The following is a 23116-nucleotide window of genomic DNA, read 5'->3' as shown; positions in this document are numbered from 1 at the left end:
AGTTCTCATATACAGCTCTGAATATGGAAAACCACATATGGTCACTGAACCATATAAGTGATTACCTCATAAGGTCATTATACCTCATAAGTCATTATAATCATACACAGGTACCAAAATTTAAAAAAGGAATATGTTCTATAAAATATATAGAACATGTGGAAATAATATTTAGAAGAAGTAATCCTTATTTCTTTAATAGTGAATTTTCTTATTTTTCCAGTTCAATTACATCATCTTTTGTACCCTTTTATATATTTTGCCTCTTTAGAGTTTTTGATGTCAAAAACACCACCTTGATTCACACTTCACTGTTTTCAAATTTCTATTTTCATATCAGGATTTCACATAACACCTGAATATTTTCACACCAGTGAATGTGTAGATTAAATGCTGTGGTCTTTTCATTAATCATCTGACTTTCAGTGGACAAGTGACTTATCATTTACAACCCTGAAATCTAAATGCTAAATCAGAAGTGCATGAAAGCATCAATTTCATAATACACTATGACTACTCTATCTGGGCTGCAAAAACCCAGATGATCAATATACAGCAACAAAGAGTTGGAGCTTTCTGTATCCTTTCTATGCTATTAAGTGTTTGTCTGAAATTTTGCAAAATATAGAAAAATCCCTTCTAAAGAAGGGGAAATTAAACATTGATTTAAAAAAACCCAAAAAAATCATTCAGTTTTGATTTTGAATAAACAAATGTATACTTTGTATTTTTACAGGAGTAAAAGATTATTTAGTATAAGCTATTTTTTTAAAAAAGATACATTATGAGTAAGAAAAAGAACAAAGCAAATTTGACTCATATATTCATCCAAACTTCTCTTGTTGCCTTTAGTGAATATATGTAACCAGGCTGACCATTTACCGTAATCATTTACCTTACTTTATTCTATACTATGTGAATGCCTGTATATATTCATACAACTTAATAGAATAAAGTAGGGAGGAAATTATATAGCTATTCTTCCTCCTCTAAAGAATCCCATTGTTTTGGAGTGTAAACAAAAATAATTACATGAACTAAATAAATAAGATAACAAAAGAACAAAATTTAAATAATATTCAAATTAATTTAAAAAATAATCCAAAAGCAATTCTGCTTTTCTCTTTAGTAATTTCATTCATTACATGGATGGAGAGAAGAAGGAAATGATTATCAAAACTGGTCGTCATACAAATTTGGTAGGATAACTAATACCAAGATAACAATAAATTTGAAAATGGCTTGTAAATAATAGACTAACCAGTTGCAATCTATTAAATTGATTGTGTAAATAAGCTGTGGCAAATTATTATCTTGGCCACCTATTCAAATGTAATATACATTACGTATATAAACTATGCAATCATCAACATAGCTAACAATTGTTGAACCATTTATTTTCAAACAATATAAGAAAAGGTCAACATTTTGCAATCCCCAAGAAAGGGATTGGGACATCTAAAGGATATGTTATTGTCTCCCATAAATTCTGAGATTCTAAACCTTTCATATGAAAATTGTGTTTGATGAGTGATTGGAATGAGTGTGGTATCCCCACAATTAGCTAGAACATCTGAGAAGAAAATTAAATATTTAGATAAGTTATTGAAGATTTCTTTTTTTCTTTGATCCAATAGCTTTAGTTAACATATGGAAACAAAAAAATGGTAATTTCAGCAATTCAAGATGTTATCAGCCTTACTGATGAGGAAGATTAATGTTTCCTGGAATTAGCTGTCAGCTGATTTAAATTCTTAAGTCTTGGTCAAGGGAGTTCTATTTGCAGTCAGTAATGAGAACCAGGAATTCAATAGGTATTCTTATTAATAAATAATAAACAAAATATAACAAACAAAATATAGAGGTGATCGTATCATCGAGTTGTTAGGGGACATGTTAAGATAACAAAATAGGAACAAAGAAAGCTTGTATTTGAGATTTTTTTTAAAAAAACCCATCATCTTCAAATAACCCTTCATGCCAATGGCAATTAATAATCAGTAATCATTTAATTATTAATTAAATAAGTAATCAGGGATCATTTTAAAAATGATCCTTGATTAGCCTTGATGTACAAAAAAGTAATGTAAAGATTACCTGACTTTGCAATTCACTTTGCTGTTTTAGTCGAATATTTTCAGGTGTATCTGCCACTGTAGTAAAGGACTGCTTTGGGTAGTGTCTGAAAATAATAATAATAATAATAATAATAATAATAATAATAATAATAATAATAATAATAATAATAATAATAATAATAATAATAATATAACTGACTGGTAACTTATTTGTTACTAGCCTAGTTCTGGCTCATTACAATAATTTAACGGGATTAGTCATTGTACTTATTTTCAAATTCTAAAGCCTAGCATCTTCACAACCAAAACACCCTTATTTATTCACAGTTGTATTATTCTTTTTCTTTAATAAATTCTTCTTTCAAACCAAAAAATAAAAAAAAATGAAAGCAGAGATGTTTCTGAGTTAGAAAGAGTTTGTGATACTATTAGTTTTCTCTTCTTTATTTCTAAATTCCTCTTATCACCCTATTTTTGTTTAAATTCTTTTTAGGTACTTTTTCTTCTCAAAGTTATTCCAAAACACATATGTTTGACCTGTTCATAAGAGCTTCCTGAAATATAAGCATCTTGCACGATTTTTGTGGATGGAATAATTTCATATATAGCATTTTTACCAATTACAGTGATACCTTGGTATATAACTGCTTTGAAACTCATCAATTTTGGTACTCAATACATTTTAATGTGAAAATTTCATTCCAGTACTCATCCTTTGTTTGTTACTCGAAGCACAAGCTAGAAGTTGTCCGTGTCAGCTGGCTTATGACTCACTACATTATTCCTTACAGGATAAAAAATTCTGGTACTCATCACATTTCCCAAAGCCAAATAATGATGAGTACTGAGGTACCATTATATCTAAAAACTCTTGACTAATCAATTAACAATCAATTTTTAGGAACAAATATCCAAAGAACTCTCAGTCTCTTACACATGGTAGTCCACAAGCAGACTATAACTTTTTAAGATACCGTCATCACTCAGCTTTATAAATGAGCAATTTTTGAAAACAATTATATTATTCATTTAAATCACTTTAAAATATCAAATAACTGTTGCACTGTAGTATGCACTCAAACTATTTTATCTTGTGAGTTCATTTGCTAATGGCTAACCTATATGTTGCATCAAAAAAACAGGTGATATTATGGCTTTTATTTTATTATTTTAAAATTAAGCTTTTACTTTTAGGTAAGTGCAGGGAACTCAGTCCCAATGACAGGGATTAGTTTGACACTTTGGCCCCCACTCTAACACCCATTCTCCCATTTTTCTAAATATATATGTCCCTGGGGAGCAACATAAATAGTGGCCATGATCTGTGTTGCAAACATAGCCTAGGTTGAAGTCCCTGTATTCTTCAAACTGAAACAGACCAGTTCAGTAGACCCCCAGTGCTTGTTCTAGACTTTTTTAAACAACAGAGTACCACAATCCTGTGTCTTACCAGGCAAAGACTTATGCTTTCAGAAGACGTTTAGCTTATCCCCACTGGATGGTATAATCATAGTTTGTAGAAAGTTTATGTCTATGGTTGTTTTTATTTTATTTTTATTTCAATCTTTTCTGTGACATTCGGTAAGCTACTTCAAGCCTATGGCATTTAGAAGCAGAAGAATTAAAGTAAGTAAATAAAATATTGGCTCACACAATGTTCTTAGATAGTAATGAGCAAAACATTACACATGCATTAAGCTTGAAAGTATAAGAGAAAGAGGAAGAAAACAAAAACATCATTAAAATGGAAGATAAATAATCAAAAGCAAAATTAATGAGAAACAAAACCAAGGTGGGTTTTTTCCCATTCAATTGTTTCCAGTTCTTTGAGACTGCCTGGACAAGTCCCTGCAGTTTTCCTGGCAAGGTTTTTTTTCAGAAGTGATTTTCCTTCCTAGAAAAAGTGACTCTCCCAAGGTTATTTAGCTGGCTTTGTGCCTAAGGCAGGATTAGAATCCATGATCTCATGATTTCTAGCCTAATGCTTTAACCATTTCAACAAATTAGTTCTCAAACCAAAAGGTGGGGAGGTAGATAGGTAGGGAGAGACAGAGAGAGAGAGAATTATATGTACATAAACATGAAAATCTAAGAAGCAACTTGCCTTCAATAATCAGTATTGCTGCTAAATAGAATATGTAATACAGCCTGGAAAAAAGTCTCCATCAAGTGATTTTCAGTGTCTGATTGAGTGTATACAGTTCTACCTTTTACTATCTTGATAGCTGTCTTCTTTTAAATGCTAACTCAGCCCCCTTATGAGCTGTGCACAAAGGGTTGGTTCATATTCCACCTTTTCAAAGGTCATCCTTTTAATGTTAATAAGGTTAGCACCTTTCCCTTACATCAATAAAAATGTGCTTAACAATAATGCACAATAAAAGAAATCACACATTTAGAATATTAATCTGAAATACTAATTTCCTCTCAAATACTATTTAATATTACTACATTTAATTTAATAACCAAGGGATGCCACACAGATCTTTACTTTCACAAAACTTGTAATCAGGAAATTTTATTTTATAAGGTATCTATATCTATATTAAAAATATGTTTAGAAAGAGTTACCATTTAGGTAATAGTATAAGTCCACTGTAATGCTAAGCCACAATGTGGTTTGCTTATTTCTACTTATTCTGACATTTACTGTTGCTTATTTCCTAGGACTTATATTCAACAATTCTATTAGACACACACATGCACGCACATGCACACACACACACATTCATACAATGAGCAGTTATTCAAGTGCATTTAGTCAATTTCCCTAATTTTAAAGGAGATAAAAACATGGGAAATTAATCCTAATGAATATATTCATACCAGATGCCTAAAAAATCCTCAGGTTAATATTCCTAGTGATATAACTCAAATTGAGACAGAGAAATTTTATTTATTTATTTTAATTCAATTTATATACCGCCCATTTCCCGAAGGACTCAGGGCGGTTTACAGGGCAAAATTAAAACAATACAATATAAAAATTAAAATAAAATTAAATCAATAGCCCCAAAATATGTGGGGCTATGCATGCGTTTTTATGAGTTTCCTCTCTTTTTTCAAACAGAGGAGAGTGATTACCTTTATTTACATTCCAGCTCATTTCACATCAACTTATGAAATGCAACTATCCAAATATCTGATGGAAAGCTATTCCATAAGGGTATAGCATTGGTGCCAATGCTAAGATCAGGATGATTTTGTTTCCCCTAGGAACCATCAGCAAACCAGACACATGTGTACTGGATAGGTAGGATCTAATTGAAGTAGATGGCCCTTAAGGATCCCAGGGCCCAAGTTTCATAAGGTTTTAAAGAACAGATAGAAAGCCCAAAGTACTAGAGTTACATGATCTGGAGAAAGTGGCTTTCACCTGCCAACAAGCAAGCTGCTGGATTTTGAACTAACCATACCTTCCAAGTAGTTTTCAAAAGCAACCTCATATAGGTTCCTTAGGCTGAGATATAATTTATGGAACACAAGTTTCCTTCCACTTTTATATAATTCAATGCTGTGTAGAAATCAAAATACTATGATTTGTTTTTACTTAAAAATATCCAGAATTACCATTATCTGTTGTCAGGCCTGTTTGCTGATGAGAAGACTAAAGGAAATTTAATAAATCTTCTAAGGGTATTATATCTTATAGCAACTGCAATTTGCTGGTGTAACTCTATGGGACGTGTATACGATAACTCTTTTTTTCATTTTTGTCTCCAAGCTTTCTCAATTAATCATCACATATTTCTTGCAAGGAAATAACTCCATCTATTCTATACCATATTAACACAAGAGAAATGCACCCTCTATACAGACTAATAATAGAATTATTTACCACAAAAATCACTCTGTTTAATAGAAGGTTGGACATTGTTTCTGCGGTCAGGCACTTCTGGGCAACATTAAGTATTTTTAAGATTTAAAATTTTGTTAATTATCACAGAGACTTAATGAAATTATTTTGATACGTTAGTGACAAAAATCATAGTATTTAACTCTAATAGTATGATTTGAGAGTTTTCTATGTGCGTCAAAAATAAATCTAAGCAACATAAATAGTCCACATTCCAAAGGGTTTCTTCTTTGTAATGTATTCCAAGTATTAAGTAAAGTTACAATGGCACCTAAAAAAGCAACTTATGAGCATTTTTCAGTTATGACCTTTAAAGCATCCCCATGATCATGTCATCAAAATTCAGAGGCTTGGCATCTGGTTCATATTTATGACCGTTGCTGTGTCCTAAGGTCATGTGACCCCCTTTTGCAACCTTCTGACAAGCAAAGTCAATGGGGAAGCCAGGTTCACTTAACAACTGGGTTATTAACTTATCAACTGCAGTGATTCATTTACCAATTGAGGCAAGAAAGGTCATAAAATGGGGGGAAACTCAATTAATAAATGTCTCACTTAAGAACAGAAATTTTGGACTTAATTGTGGTTGTAAATTGAGGACTACCTGTATAGTGAAACAATGCATTTGGGTTGAAGCGTTGATTAATTTACATTTATAACCACCATACATCTACTCAGAACAGCCAATGCCAAGATTAGTTCTCAATTTAGGAAAGCACAAAATCTTGCTTCCTCTCAACTAGCAGCAACAGACTGCCTCTGTAAGCCCTTTAAATCAGGTGAGATAAAATAGTAGCCTGAGCAGAGAGTTCAGGAGTACAATGTTATTTATGTAGATTATAATAACCCAAATGTAATAACTTAACATATAATAACTGAAATTTGAAATTTCTCCCTCTTGTGCCAAGCAAAATTGAGATGGTGTTATTTGGAGCTTCTTTTTCACGCTTTCCACTTTCTCGGGATTAAGTTAGATAAATTATGTAAATTATGAACCAAACCAATTAGCACCTCACAGTTTGGATAAACATGGGCATTCATGTGGCTATAATTTCCATCTGGAGGGCATAACAATTTTTATAGTGGCCAGAAAGTATCAAGGAGAAAGATGTAGCAATAAGAGAAGAAATACTGTAGGCAGGAAGAAGAGAAGTAGTTGGGGAAGATTTTCACTCACAGGCAACTCTATGGCATAAGCAATTCTTCTGTGGTATCAAGCAAGCAGTGGCTAGGTATCGCTATATCGCCAAAGAGGGCCATTAAAGTACCTATGAACTACTCCTATAAGAACAGATTCATGATTAAAAGAGAAGTTTGGAAGCGGAAAAGTTTGGTGCAATCTACTGAGAAGTTGATTATTATAATGTGTCAACCCAGCATGAATTGAATAGGTTAGAAGAGGATGAGAAATAATTTTTATTTATTTTTATTTTATTTATTTTAATTCCATTTATATCCCGCCCTTCTCTGAAGACTCAGGGTGGCTTAAAAGCTTAGCAGTAGCCTTCATTAATTTTCTGATGATGTTCACACAATAACCAACTTGGATTTGACTAATTAACATTTATTAAATAAATCATATGCAACTGCGTTTTCCCCACCAAAACCTAGAAATGATGTGACTGTATTGCATGCACTGATTGCTCTATAAGGTCAAAAAACTGGAACTGACCTTGTTGTAGAGCACTTTGTAGTTCACTGAGTTTCAGTATCTTCTGCTGAACATTTGACTGATTTATAATTGACAAAGTAGCACTTTGACTCTACACAACTTGAGTTAATTCAGAATTCTTCTCTAAATCTTATAATTGTTGAATTTGATGTGTACTGTAGGTTTAATAAAACAAACATTTGCAATCCAAATCTTTTTCAATAGAATCTTAATATAACCCTATGGCTTTTAGAATCTGAAGCACAGAGGTTTGGTTCCTGATCATTTGAGAGAATCACACAATTTTGACCTGGATGTTAAACATTTATGAGATGTAAATCTAAAAAAAAGAAAAGCTTGATGAAAATTGATATTGCCTGGTACTGGACATAAAGTGTTTTTAAAGTCAGAATTTCACTTTGAAGTTCCAGCTTGAGATTATCTTTCTCCTGTACTTTGAAGCTCATCATCAGAGTATATCAGATAGCAGAAAATCTGTAAAATTAGTTTGGAAACAGGTCAAAAATATATATGATGCTTTGTGCATAATGCTAAAGTTGTAAAAACAATGGATCATAAAATAAACATTTAATTCAGATCCTAGAAAACCAATGAGGAAGGCACAATTCTGTAAAATTAAATAAGCAAGTGTGGCTTTTTAACTAAAGTGAAAATTCAAACACTGCACTAGGATAGCAGTTTCCCTTTAGTTAATTAAAAGAGTGAGCTCAATTCTGAAAAAGATGAAAGAACTGGCTGCACTACAAAAAAAGATCTGGCTAAGGAAGAAAATAATTACTTAAAGCTTCATAAAAAAGAGAAAAGCAAAAAAAATGCATGGAAAATTGATATAAAGTGAAGTAAGAGGGTTGCAAGAACATTGGGGGGAGGGGAGATTAAAAGATTTTTCCCAATCTCATCAATAGCAACTTTTCATATACATGGAACAGCAGCACAGATCCTAATATTTCAGTGATAGTTTCTACTCTATTTCAAGTATAAACCAACATTGAAACATTGTGATCTGTGCTGCTGTTCCATGTATATGAAAAGTTGCCATTGATGAGATTGGGAAAAATCTTTTCATTCCCCCTCCCCCATGCCTTGCAGCGCTTTTACTTCATTTTAGGCACATCTTGAATCATTGATTTATTCACAAATTAAGAATCATAATGATAATTTTCCAGCAAAAACTAGATTCTACCTTAGGTATAAAAGCACCAGTGTTTCATATCATTGCTGCTATACACACAAACAAAAATGCAAAAATGCAGAAGGGAAGGTATCAACAGCACTTGTAAGGGTTCATGAAAGATGTTTCATTCCTTTCCAATAATGCTTTTTTATGTGCATTAGCTTTTTGAGGACAGCACGACCTAATCCTGTTCATTTTGCTGCACAACAAAATGGAGACTGTTCCCATATTCTTATGGCATGCTAGAAAAAATATCTCCTTTTAATGAAGGGGAAGGAAGTCTGTGGACTTGCAGCTAATTTCATGCAATCTTCAGCAGTATAAGAAGAAAATTATTCCTACTGGCTGCTGGTGGAAAGTAAACAAAAGGGTGTTAAAAAGAGGGGGGGGAAAGAAGTGTGTTCTGCTTCCTCCCTCTGCCAACCAATATGGCTTGTTTCAACCCTGCCTAGCAGGCAGTCACTAACAGATTACTCTCCCAAAAATGGTGGGAGGGGGAAATCCCTAACTTTGTTCTATCTAATTTATTAGCCTGCAAATAACAATAAAGAGCAATAATATGATAGTTTACAGAATAAAAACAGAACAATGCAGATTTGGCTCTGATATATAGTCTAAGTTCGTACGTTGCAATATGTCTTTGTAAGCCATAAATCATGATTCATAAATTTAATAACTGTTCTAACACAAAAACTGTAAGGCAAACTCAAAATAAACCCATAATAAGCCTGACTGCAACATGTGACCTTAGGTACAATTTTTCCAAAATTTCTGCTTTATGCATTCTGAGAACCGGAACACACATTGCAGAACTTAATTCTATATTGATGCAACAATGTCTATACCAGTCAATTGAAGGAGACAAGATTTTAAAAGCCATGATAGAATGATGTTATCCCATAAACTTCACAGAAATCCACAACCCAAAGAGTTAAAAATTAAGTGGAGTTGATCAAAAGGAATTTCCAGGTGTTATAAATTGACACATCAGGAACGTATCAGATTTAGGACATACATATGTACATAGACATACACACACTCACACACATATATATACACACATGCGCCCAGCCAGCCAACCAGCCAGGCTGCTGCTCGTGCAAGTGGGGATGCACATGTGCATTCACACAGGTGCATGCGTCCACCATTTCTACAGCCCAGTTGCAAACAGCTCATGGCCCACTAGTGGGCCACAGCCCAGAAGTTGGGGACCCCTGCCTTCCAGGAATATTAGCTTAATTGTTCTTTTTCCAGTCATGTGCTTCATGAAATCTGCTTTTCCCTCATTGCTATTAGCCTTAAAAAGAATTTTATAAACAACAAATATGCTGATGTGCTTTCTAATAAAGAACTTGACATCACATGTAACATAGGCCTAAGGTTTAAGAAAGAGTTAGAATTAAAGGGCTATGCCAAAGGCTTTATAGAAAAGAGAGAGTGAAACCCTAGCTTTAGAGAAGCAGCACATGTTAACCATTAGATTATTTCAAAGTTTAGACAAAGTCATCCTCCACTCAACATTTATTGTAGACTGTGACTTAGTTTTTGAAAATAGCACTGTTGTTCTGAACCAGTTTTCCTGCCCACAGGCACAGAAAGAGTTTATAAAAATAGCAGCACAGTTACATTAGAGTGGTGCACACTCACACTCTAGCCTAGCCATAGCCTTTTCAAGAAAGGATCAACTTTTTGAAACTTCACAACCCAGAATGGAATTAATCTCAACATTCCATTAAACAGTATTCTATTCTCATAAGACCTTTCAAAAGGTCATCTTACAGCTTCCTACTTTCAAGACATGGCTGTCAGAAAAATATAGATTTTCTTTTATATTAAAGGTAAAGGTAAAGGTTCCCCCGCACATGCGTGCTAGTCGTTTCCAACTCTAGGGGCCGGTGCTCATCTCCGTTTCATAGCCGAAGAGCCAGCGTTTGTCCGAGGACGTCTCCGTGGTCATGTGGCCGGCATGACTAGACGCCAAAGGCGCACGGAACGCTGTTACCTTCCCACCGTAGTGGTCGCTATTTTTCTACTTGCATTTTTACGTGCTTTCGAACTGCTAGGTGGGCAGAAGCTGGGACGAGTGACAGGCGCTCACTCTGTTACTCTTTTATATTAAGAACCTCTAAATTTCAATAGTGGTTTCTTGGAGAGTTCACACATTCCAGCAATGATGTTTATTTTACCTATATTCCACTTCATCATGTGGTCTCAGAATGGCTTACAATAGCCCACCCACTCACTATGGCACCTCTTCAGTTCCCAGAAGAGTAACAATATAAAGTTATGAAATGTTTTTAGAAATAAGAGATTGAATTACATTAAAAATTGCACTGTGAAACATATGGATTTGTGGCAAGCTATACGGTTGTTTTCCTTTGTTTTTATTACAATCATTAAAAAGTGTATTTACAGACAAAGAAATGTGAAAAATTAATTTATTGGTTATATATATCAAAGTAGGTGCCCACAAAATAGAGTAGAGTGGATTTATTAGCTGGTGATTTGAAAAGATAATTTATTAAAGATGATTTATTGTACTTTCCATACCACTAACTGTAAACCAAGCGTTGTGCTGGGAAATGGCAAAAAAGACAGAATGAATTTCCTACTTTCCAATGCAGCTCCTGATTTATGGACACCTGATTTCCCTTTCTTCCAAATCACATTTTTTAAAAACCATGGGGTTGAAAAGTCATAACAGATTTGGATCAGACATAACTCTAAACCATATTGAATGGATTTACCAACAATGCTGAACTAATATAAATAAACCTACTTATGGCTTAGTACTATAAATGCACCAGACCAATGTGATATTGTGCTCCATCCCAATATCCAGTTAGTACCACAGTTATAGACAATTGGTTACATTTTACTGGCATTTCATATATTTTCTCAAGCAGATGCTCAAGCTGAGAGAATGACTTTTCCTGCAGATGTTGAATCAATACATGCTTATAGCAAAACAACAACCATGCAGAGCTTTGAAGAATATAGCAGGCGATGTAATCATTTCCCTAAGATCTGCAGAGATCCTTCCTAGAAATATAGGATCCTGCAAGGTAATAAATGTCTAGTATCATCTTTATTTTCAAGAGTACTTCTAGGTCCAATTCAGCTATTTATTTTATTTTTTATTTTAATTCCATTTATATCCTGCCCTTCTCCGAAGACTCAGTGCGGCTTACAAGCTTAGCAGTAGCCTTCATTCTATGTATATGCCTGCTTATTAGGGCTTTCACACACACCCCAAGCAGCATTATTACAAAGTCAGCTTAATTGTCCCCAACAATCTGGGTCCTCATTTTACCTACCTCGGAAGGATGGAAGGCTGAGTCAACCTTGAGCCTGGTGAGATGTGAACCTGCACTAATTGCAGGCAGCTGGTGTTACTTAAGGAGGCATTAGCCCACTGCTCCACCAATGCTAAAGGCATTCATAGGAATTCTATTTCTACACATCACAATTTCCACTTCCTGGAAAAGGCATTTTTTTGAAAAAAAATCTGCTGTCGTTTTTATTTTCACCATCCTCAAAATACTGCCAACCCTGGCAGCTTACCTTCCATGGGCAGATGGCAGAGAAATAAGCCAAGAAGTGGAAAGAGATAAGTTTCTACCAATGACAGAATGGGGTACTCATGAGACCTGCAGAACTGTGTACTTGAACACCAGCATTGTTTTGACTTCAACACACTGTAGCAAAACAGCAAGTCAGGTTTCAAACGTAAATGACATTACAAGATCTATCCATTTCAGAGCTGATTCTGACCTGGTATGAAGATGCTGTGTGGAAGTGCTCTCAAAAAATAAAAAGTAACAAGTGACTACAGCTTTGTTTAAAAGTACACTCATCAGCTTAAAAGAAAAAGATAAAAGAAAGATTAATTGAAGAAAACATCCCTGAGGCTTATGGGCAAGGCTGAAAGCAAGCCTCACTATCTTGTCTTCCAGTAAGTAGGTGCTTTATGAAAGGCTGATTCATGAGATCATCCAACTCCATGGCTGATTTTTTTATTTGACTTTTCAAGCCCAAATAGTCTCATGGATCAAAATAGTTGCCTCATTCTGTGTTAGAAACAATGTTCTGAACAGAACCCAGAAAACATACTGGGGAAAAGTTCAGAATTTGCAGTATAGAATAAGAACATCCTGGTGTACCAGTTAGTAACTTGACTGCTTCACATTTCACTAAGTGAAGCTTTTATTTATTCTACAAAGGAAGTCACCCACACGGGAAATGAAATGAAAAAAAGGAATATGAAAGGAAAGGGAGAGGCAGGAACACCCAGACCATCAATCACCTAACCATGAAACTTCACAGGCCTCTTTGCAGATCAAGAAGAGCCAGCTTGAAATTCCAAATATTAAGATAAAGACTCCTGGAGTCAAGCTCAACAGTAATGACTACATAGACACCTCCTTGAAGATATTTTTGGCATAATTCGTAAGTGACTTGTTGCTGCCTTCTCCCAGGATGTTTTCTATCTAAATACTAACACGGTCTCACCCTGTTTAGCTTCTCAAAATTAGTCAGATAAATAGTTGCCACTTGCTGGGCTCCAAATATTAAGATACTTCAAAAACATTGGTTTAAAATGGCAGAGCAAGTCTGTTGCAGCCAAAAACAGAAGAATGTTTATTATATGAGGTCAATTTGATGAGCTCTTGAAGCAGTTATTACTGCTTGGGATTTAGTAAACAATCTACTTCTATTTAAAATCTTCTCTAATTATTTGGCTGATTATTTTGGAGCTGTATTCTTAGGTAGAGAAAAGCTTTGCTTAATATACTGCCAGAATTAGGATCAACAAGACATACATGATTATTAGGAAAAAAAAAAGATAACTCTTTTTCTTTCAACACAGAATATCAAGTAGATCACAGTTTTCACCAATTTCCACCATGTTTCCTTAATTTAGATGTTTGGGGTAGTTCTCTGGAGAGAAAAATATCTGTTTTGCTTGTTGCTATTCTCAGCACCATGAGCTTGGAAATCTGACAATGATGGAATGTGAAGAAGTGTGACCTTGTCAAACTTGGCAGTCTTATAACTCATTTTGCTATTCATGGCTCTCTCTGACTCCATTCCTTTTCTAAAGTAGGCTGTTTTTATATTTTCACTGCATCTCATTCTACTTGGAGGAATTGAAGAGGCTTGGAGATAAGATCAGTATTCCAAATTGGTTAAACAAGATAAATTTGTCATGTGTAACTGCTATAAATAATAAAATAATCAAAGGGCAAAACATTAATTCAATGGAAAAAAAAACAGCATGGCATCTTCTTTATCTAAATACCTGGTATTATATAATGATATGCTGTATCCTGACACATTTTTTAAAAAAGAACAGATTATTTTGTTAGGTTGCAATTACTTCTAAATGTCAATTATTACACAATGAAGCATCAACCTCTATTCTGCACAAAACCATTATTTGGTATGCTATGCCTAAAAACCAGTTAATTACATCTAATATAATATAATATAATATAATATAATATAATAATATAATATAATATAATATAATAATATAATATAATATAATATAATATAATATAATATAATATAATATAATATAATATAATATAATATAATAATATAATATATAAAATATAATATAATGTAATATAATGTAATATAATATAATCACCCATTTCAGAATGGGCAACAGTAAACATAAGTCTTTTTACCAATTTATGCAACATAAGAAGACCAATTTAAGGCTACAGTTTTGATATTTAAGTTTTTGACTTGCATATGTTTTTAAGCTTTTTACATAGGTTACAATTCAATTTTATCAGACATTTCTTCTTAATGGTACTTCATTCTAGCATTTCTCTTTCTGACGATACAGCAAGACAAATGTTCCAGTTGTTATGAACTAATAGTCTGGCTTCTAAGAGGCAAACCGTTAAAAAGAAAGAATATACTAGTACACTAGTATTTCTGAAGCAGATGTTAACAACCTGATACTCTCATGTATATGAATGAGAAGCAGTGCATATCAGGCACTTCAAAAGGGTTCTAGCAATACCACAATCCTCCCAGTTTTCCATCAAAATTCAACAGCCATCTGATGTTTTTTACAAAACCCGACAGTATCATCTGCCTGCTGACATGCCTGTTTAATTATGGATTGATCAGTAACTAATGATTTCCCTCATCTTATTAACAATTATTATTTTGTAACTATTTTAGAAGTTTCAAGGACTACAATCTAGGTCCTCTAGCTCAGTTATAAATCACAGTACTGTTGGGGAAGATTCAGCAGGGGAATCTTTTGGAAAGAGGGTATAGCATAACTAGTACTCAAATGCAGTATTAGAAAATTCTAAATTGGCAAGCAAGTGGAAAGAATCTTGCTGGAATCATTTATCTGTAAGACATTCAAAAGAACTCATTTTTTATATTCAAAAGAAATTCACATTACTGCATAGCCTTTCTGTCAGTAGGATCTCAGTCTAGCTTGGCCAAGAACGTACGGTACATGAAGGATACAGACCTCCTAGGAACAAGGATTTTTTTTTAATATGATTGCTTCTTAGACTACCAAACATCTTTCCCCATTGATAGATTTTCCATGGTAAAAAAAGACAGAAAAAGCAGATGGAAATGGCATTAAAAATTCCATAAAATTTCATAAATAAGGCACAAAAAGCCTTCACTTTAAAAAAAATCTGGTAGGTGGAAAACCTGTAAGATGTAATACCAAAAGTGTGCTAGTTTGGCAATGACTGATGGATATGTGATAGTAGGAGGTAAAAAAAGGAAGCTAATTCTTGAATAGTGCTTTATGAAAGAAACACATCTATAAACCTTCTCACTTGAATTGAAAAGAGTTAGATATATCATACTTCAGCAAGTCACAACATTGCAACTATAACTCACATAAGAGACTTCAACGAACAAACTGTTGAGGACACCACTTTAAACAATATAACTGGCAGTTGATAAAAAATACTAGCACTAATAAGCTTGAAGGAATTCTTTTTTTTCTCTAACACAATCTTTTGCAGCTGATAACTGCATTTTGCCACTTAAACTCCAATGAAAATAGGAGACAGAACCTGGGGTCAAGAGAATATTGATAATCCTGCAGGCCAATGCTTAAAAACCTAACTAGATTTCCTCTTCCCACATGGATACACATGCAGAAATATATACTTATATGGATAATTCTTATAGCCAAATAGATTTGCTTCAGTGACTACAGATAATCTGCAATTTATGACTACAATTGAGCCCAAATTTCCATTGTTAATCAAGACAGTTATTAAGTGAGTTTTGCTCCATTTTACAACCTTTCTTGCCACAATCTCAGCAGCTGTCAAATTAGTAACACAGCTGTTAAGTGAATCTGACTTCCCCATTGACTTTGCTTATCAGAAAATGATCGCAAAAGGTGATCACATGACCTCAGGACACTGCAAACATCATAAATATATACAGTCTGAATTTTGATCATGTGATCACTGGGATGCCGCAACAGTCCTAAGTGTGAAAAATGGTCACTATTGTAACTTTGGACAGTCACTAAATGAATGGTTGTAAGTGGAAGACTACCTGTACTCTAGTCAAAGGGTAAACAAGGCTAAACCATACAAAATTATAGGTTACCAGGGAAAGAAAATAAAATTAGTCCTCCCCATCATCAACTTTTAGATCTTAATCAGAACTTTCATGAATGACTACAGTAAAATGTCTCCAAATCTATCTCATAAGTAAAATCAAATAGATGCCAGGTTTAATCATCTTGAATTTTTCCATGAAAATTAAAGGATCACAGCCAGTGGTAGGCTGCCAAATGTTTAACAACCAGTTTATCTGGGTCCATTACTTCCACCACATCACAGTGTTAGCTGTTAAACAACTGGCTGGTATGCTAGGCATTATGGTTCAGCTCTGCTCTCAATTGGCTTGCAAAATTCTAGGAAATGTAACAATCTGCTCCTGTGAGCAGGTACAAGCTGGCTCCAGCACATGACTAGTCACAATTCATATGGTCATCATCTTGGACAAATCCACTAAAGTTCAAGTCAGATACATATAGTCCTCATTTAGTGATTGTCTCATTAGTGACCATTTGTAGTTGCAACAGTGATGCAAACATAACTATACAACCAATACTTACATTTACAATCTTTGCAGGTCTGTAGAGCAAAGAAAAGGTGAAATAAGATCAAAAACACAGTCGCAATTTCACTTAATAAATGTGCACAGTGATTAGAAATAAAATTTAAAAGATTCTTGCTATATGTTAAAATCAATCTAGAAATTGCCACTTCACCTCAAAATTAATGGACAAAATCTTTCTATTAGGGATTTGCAACATTCATTGAAATTGGAACAATTAGTGAATTTTACACATTACCCTCTTTGCTTTTGAAGCAGTAACCTTGTTTTATGTTTCCTGTTAACAAACATCATTGCACAAAACAATTTTATTATTTGCAACTAGCACACAAATTAATTTTTAATTTCTATCACACCTTTCCTCCACATTAGAGATTCATGTCAGATAACAAAGTCAACACAACCCAAATCAAATTTTATTTAGTTAATAAGTCTTACATTGTCATATCTGTTACTGTTTCAATTGAAATTTATTTAAAAACCAGTTAGAAATCAATCTGCCACAAATATATCAACACCTATCAGCAGCTTTCCAAAACATAATAAATATATAGTCTTCAGGATGTTGTAATCCAGATGATCTGAAGTTTGTAGTCATTTGTAGATTGCGGAGGAATGGGAACCCTGACTAAATTTAGTCAGTATCTACAGGAGTTCATTTGAAAGACATTTCCCTACAACTTTCCTTATAACAGAATGAATGCAAAATTGGCTCTGTCATGATGCAAAGTAAAACTACAAATGAATCATAGAAATGGTTTTTGTGTTGTAAACAAGCCGTAAACTGTTAATTCCTTTATTTTTCTGTCATAGAAAACAAATTTGTACAATTTTTTGCTTCAACTGCTAAAATATCTTGACCAGACTTGGATAATATCCATGTTCAGTTATGTAAAGATGTACTATTTCTTACTCTGATTAAGACAGCAAAATATTCCTCAAGGAAAATAAAACAAAAATATAATTATCATAGAAACCATAGATTATGTGTTTCAAAGTCCAGTACAATGTACCGTATAGTATGAATGTAATATGACCCTTTTTACCACAGTTGTTAAGTGAATCACTGCAGTTGTTAAGTTGGCAACATGGTTGCTAAGTGAATCTGCCTTTCCCATTGACTTTGCTTGTCAGATGATTGCAAAAGATTATCACATGATCCTGGGATAGTGCAACAGTCATAAATATGAATCAGTTGCGAAGCAAATGAATTTTGATCATATGACCATAAGGATGCTGCAACAGTTCTAAATATGAAAAATGGTCATAAGTAATTTTTTTCACTGCCATTGTAACTTTGAATGGACACTAAATGAACTGTTGTAACTCAAGGACTACCTGTATTACTAGCTATCTTTCCTGCTGAAAACCAATAACATTTGTTTGCTAACTCTCCTAAATTTAAACTATGTACCATTAATTGATTATAAAGAAAGTAAAGAAACTGGTAATTTAAATGAGAAGATCTTTTTAAAAATTTAATTATATTGAAACCTGCATTATATGGAATGTGCTACTATTTATAAAACAAAAGCTGCATTATAAATAATAAGTGGACATACAGTTTATTTCCAATTTTATCATGTAAAATACAATATCATATTTGGTTTCCAGTGACATAGCTGAAGGATAGACCCGGGGGAAAGATTCTCCTCTCCCTGGGTCCAATTTTCACCTGCCGGTGGGTCCATTCAAACTAAAATTTATTTTTATTTTTATTTTAATTCCATTTATATCCCGCCCTTCTCCGAAGACTCAGGGCGGCTTACAAGCTTAGCAGTAGCCTTCATTCTATGTATATGCCTGCTTATTAGGGCTTTCATACACCCCCCAAGCGGCATTATTACAAAGTCAGCTTAATTGCCCCCAACAATCTGGGTCCTCATTTTACCTACCTCGGAAAGATGGAAGGCTGAGTCAACCTTGAGCCTGGTGGGATGCGAACCTGCACTAATTGCAGGCAGCTGGTGTTACTTAAGGAGGCATTAGCCCACTGCTCCACCAAGGCTACCAAGGAGTGAAGCTTTGGGGACCGCAGGTTGGCCATAGCTGGCTCGCTGGAGACAAAGGAGCCTTGGAATTGGCAGAAGAAAGGCGGACTGCATTTATGCGATCCGCCATTACCAGCTGATCGTCGGAGACAAAGAAAAAGCTTAGAGTTACAGCAAACAGCTGAGCTGGGTGAGAATACTTTTTCTTTTCTCACTAGAAGTGGATCTTTGTTTGGCAAATAGCTCTTCCACAGCTTAAGAGAGAAGCCTTTTACTTTTAGGGAGGTGGTGGAACTTTCCTACCCTTCCCCCCCTCCTGAATTCAAGCGATGGTTTAAGCTGTCTGGCAAATTAAATACTTTCTATATTTTAAAGCTGTCTGAGGCTCAAGATAAATTTGGGAAGCTCCTGCTTTTACAGAGATTTTTTTACTTTGTTTCTTGTTGAAAAACTACTGCAATCTTTATTTTTTAAACTTAAATTTTTATATTTACTTTTGACCATTTCTTTCTTTTCTTTAAATGTCCTGAGTGGATACTTTGTAGCTACTTAGCATCATCTTGTGGCTACATTGAGAACTATGTTTATTTTCCCTTGACTGGAGCCTACTCAGATTAGAACTTTGGCTGTATGCCCAGACATTCCTTACTTCAAAGTCCTTTAAACTTTGCTGAAGACAAGATTTTTTTTCTCTTCTTTTTGGTTTACTTGGCTTTATAAGATAGACTACCGTATATACTTGAGTATAAGCCGAATTTTTCAGCCCACTTTTTGGGCTGAAAAATTCCACTTCGGCTTATACTCCAGTCAACAAAAAAAACTTACCGAGGACTTGTGCGCGGCCGAGGCTTTGGTGCTTCCGGGATCGCCCGCACCTCTCCCAAGCCACCGCCGTCCGAGACCTGCCGAAGTTTGGGGAGGTTTGGGGAGGTGCGCGCGCACCTCCCCAAACTCCGCGCCTTGCCTGCCTGCTTCTTTCCGCAGCGGAAAGAAGCAGGCAGGCAGGGCGCGGAGGAACGGAGACTTGCCGACGTTTGGGGAGGTTTGGGCGCCTCCCCAAACCTCGGCAGGTCTCCGTTCCTCCGCGCAGACCTGCCGACGTTTGGGGAGGTTTGGGCGCCTCCCCAAACCTCCCCAAACCTCGGCAGGTCTCCGTTCCTCCTGCCGACCTTTGGGGAGGTTTGGGCGCCTCCCCAAACCTCCCCAAACCTCGGCAGGTCTCCGTTCCTCCTGCCGACCTTTGGGGAGGTTTGGGCGCCTCCCCAAACCTCGGCAGGTCTCCGTTCCTCCTGCCGACCTTTGGGGAGGTTTGGGCGCCTCCCCAAACCTCGGCAGGTCTCCGTTCCTCCTGCCGACCTTTGGGGAGGTTTGGGCGCCTCCCCAAACCTCGGCAGGTCTCCGTTCCTCCTGCCGACCTTTGGGGAGGTTTGGGCGCCTCCCCAAACCTCCCCAGGTCTCCGTTCCTCCTGCCGACCTTTGGGGAGGTTTGGGCGCCTCCCCAAACCTCGGCAGGTCTCCGTTCCTCCTGCCGACCTTTGGGGAGGTTTGGGCGCCTCCCCAAACCTCGGCAGGTCTCCGTTCCTGTTTGGGGAGGTTTGGGCGCCTCCCCAAACCTCCCCAAACCTCGGCAGGTCTCCGTTCCTCCGCGCAGACCTGCCGACCTTTGGGGAGGTTTGGGCGCCTCCCCAAACGTCCCCAAACCTCGGCAGGTCTCCGTTCCTGTTTGGGGAGGTTTGGGCGCCTCCCCAAACATCCCCAAACCTCGGCAGGTCTCCGTTCCTCCGCGCAGACCTGCCGACCTTTGGGGAGGTTTGGGCGCCTCCCCAAACCTCCCCAAACCTCGGCAGGTCTCCGTTCCTGTTTGGGGAGGTTTGGGCGCCTCCCCAAACCTCCCCAAACCTCGGCAGGTCTCCGTTCCTCCGCGCAGACCTGCCGACCTTTGGGGAGGTTTGGGCGCCTCCCCAAACGTCCCCAAACCTCGGCAGGTCTCCGTTCCTGTTTGGGGAGGTTTGGGCGCCTCCCCAAACCTCCCCAAACCTCGGCAGGTCTCCGTTCCTCCGCGCAGACCTGCCGACCTTTGGGGAGGTTTGGGCGCCTCCCCAAACGTCCCCAAACCTCGGCAGGTCTCCGTTCCTGTTTGGGGAGGTTTGGGCGCCTCCCCAAACGTCCCCAAACCTCGGCAGGTCTCCGTTCCTCCGCGCAGACCTGCCGACCTTTGGGGAGGTTTGGGCGCCTCCCCAAACCTCCCCAAACCTCGGCAGGTCTCCGTTCCTGTTTGGGGAGGTTTGGGCGCCTCCCCAAACCTCCCCAAACCTCGGCAGGTCTCCGTTCCTCCGCGCAGACCTGCCGACCTTTGGGGAGGTTTGGGCGCCTCCCCAAACGTCCCCAAACCTCGGCAGGTCTCCGTTCCTGTTTGGGGAGGTTTGGGCGCCTCCCCAAACCTCCCCAAACCTCGGCAGGTCTCCGTTCCTCCGCGCAGACCTGCCGACCTTTGGGGAGGTTTGGGCGCCTCCCCAAACGTCCCCAAACCTCGGCAGGTCTCCGTTCCTGTTTGGGGAGGTTTGGGCGCCTCCCCAAACGTCCCCAAACCTCGGCAGGTCTCCGTTCCTCCGCGCAGACCTGCCGACCTTTGGGGAGGTTTGGGCGCCTCCCCAAACCTCCCCAAACCTCGGCAGGTCTCCGTTCTTCCTGCCGACCTTTGGGGAGGTTTGGGCGCCTCCCCAAACCTCCCCAAACGTCGGCAGGTCTGCGCGGAGGAACGGAGACCTGCCGAGGTTTGGGGAGGTTTGGGGAGGCGCCCAAACCTCCCCAAACAGGAACGGAGACCTGCCGAGGTTTGGGGACGTTTGGGGAGGCGCCCAAACCTCCCCAAAGGTCGGCAGGTCTGCGCGGAGGAACGGAGACCTGCCGAGGTTTGGGGAGGTTTGGGGAGGCGCCCAAACCTCCCCAAACAGGAACGGAGACCTGCCGAGGTTTGGGGACGTTTGGGGAGGCGCCCAAACCTCCCCAAAGGTCGGCAGGTCTGCGCGGAGGAACGGAGACCTGCCGAGGTTTGGGGAGGTTTGGGGAGGCGCCCAAACCTCCCCAAACAGGAACGGAGACCTGCCGAGGTTTGGGGACGTTTGGGGAGGCGCCCAAACCTCCCCAAAGGTCGGCAGGTCTGCGCGGAGGAACGGAGACCTGCCGAGGTTTGGGGAGGTTTGGGGAGGCGCCCAAACCTCCCCAAACAGGAACGGAGACCTGCCGAGGTTTGGGGACGTTTGGGGAGGCGCCCAAACCTCCCCAAAGGTCGGCAGGTCTGCGCGGAGGAACGGAGACCTGCCGAGGTTTGGGGAGGTTTGGGGAGGCGCCCAAACCTCCCCAAACAGGAACGGAGACCTGCCGAGGTTTGGGGACGTTTGGGGAGGCGCCCAAACCTCCCCAAAGGTCGGCAGGTCTGCGCGGAGGAACGGAGACCTGCCGAGGTTTGGGGAGGTTTGGGGAGGCGCCCAAACCTCCCCAAACAGGAACGGAGACCTGCCGAGGTTTGGGGACGTTTGGGGAGGCGCCCAAACCTCCCCAAAGGTCGGCAGGTCTGCGCGGAGGAACGGAGACCTGCCGAGGTTTGGGGAGGTTTGGGGAGGCGCCCAAACCTCCCCAAACAGGAACGGAGACCTGCCGAGGTTTGGGGACGTTTGGGGAGGCGCCCAAACCTCCCCAAAGGTCGGCAGGTCTGCGCGGAGGAACGGAGACCTGCCGAGGTTTGGGGAGGCGCCCAAACCTCCCCAAAGGTCAGCAGGAGGAACGGAGACTTGCCGAGGTTTGGGGAGGTTTGGGGAGGCGCCCAAACCTCCCCAAAGGTCGGCAGGAGGAACGGAGACCTGCCGAGGTTTGGGGAGGTTTGGGGAGGCGCCCAAACCTCCCCAAAGGTCGGCAGGAGGAACGGAGACCTGCCGAGGTTTGGGGAGGTTTGGGGAGGCGCCCAAACCTCCCCAAAGGTCGGCAGGAGGAACGGAGACCTGCCGACGAGCCGCGGCCACACAGGGTATTCCTGTGTATTCAGGCTTGCAGAACGGCGGATCGGCTTATACTCGAGTCAATAACTTTTTCCAGTTTTGGGGGGTGAAATTGGGGGTCTCGGCTTATACTCGAGTCGGCTTATACTCAAGTATATACGGTATATTTATAAATAAATAGTACTTGGAGCCACCTGCTTCCCTCATTATC

The 23116-nt window shown here is 38.5% G+C and overlaps 1 protein-coding gene across 4 annotated transcripts in view; it reads right to left on the bottom strand.

Annotated features, from left to right (window-relative positions):
* Nucleotides 1–23116, bottom strand: part of LOC308678210 (LIM zinc-binding domain-containing Nebulette) — a 203538-nt gene that overhangs the window by 117244 nt on the left and 63178 nt on the right. For all 4 annotated transcript variants that reach the window (XM_081345217.1, XM_081345216.1, XM_081345218.1 and 1 more), the window contains exon 3: nt 2098–2182. In XM_081345217.1, the coding sequence (XP_081201343.1) occupies nt 2098–2182 (85 nt within the window). The remainder of the gene's footprint in view (nt 1–2097; nt 2183–23116) is intronic.

Source organism: Vipera berus (assembly GCF_964194415.1).
Source record: "Vipera berus genome assembly, chromosome: Z".
NCBI classification, from domain to species: Eukaryota; Metazoa; Chordata; class Lepidosauria; order Squamata; family Viperidae; genus Vipera; species Vipera berus.
The sequence above is the reverse complement of the archived record's forward strand: the minus strand, read 5'-3'. Positions and strand labels throughout refer to the sequence as shown.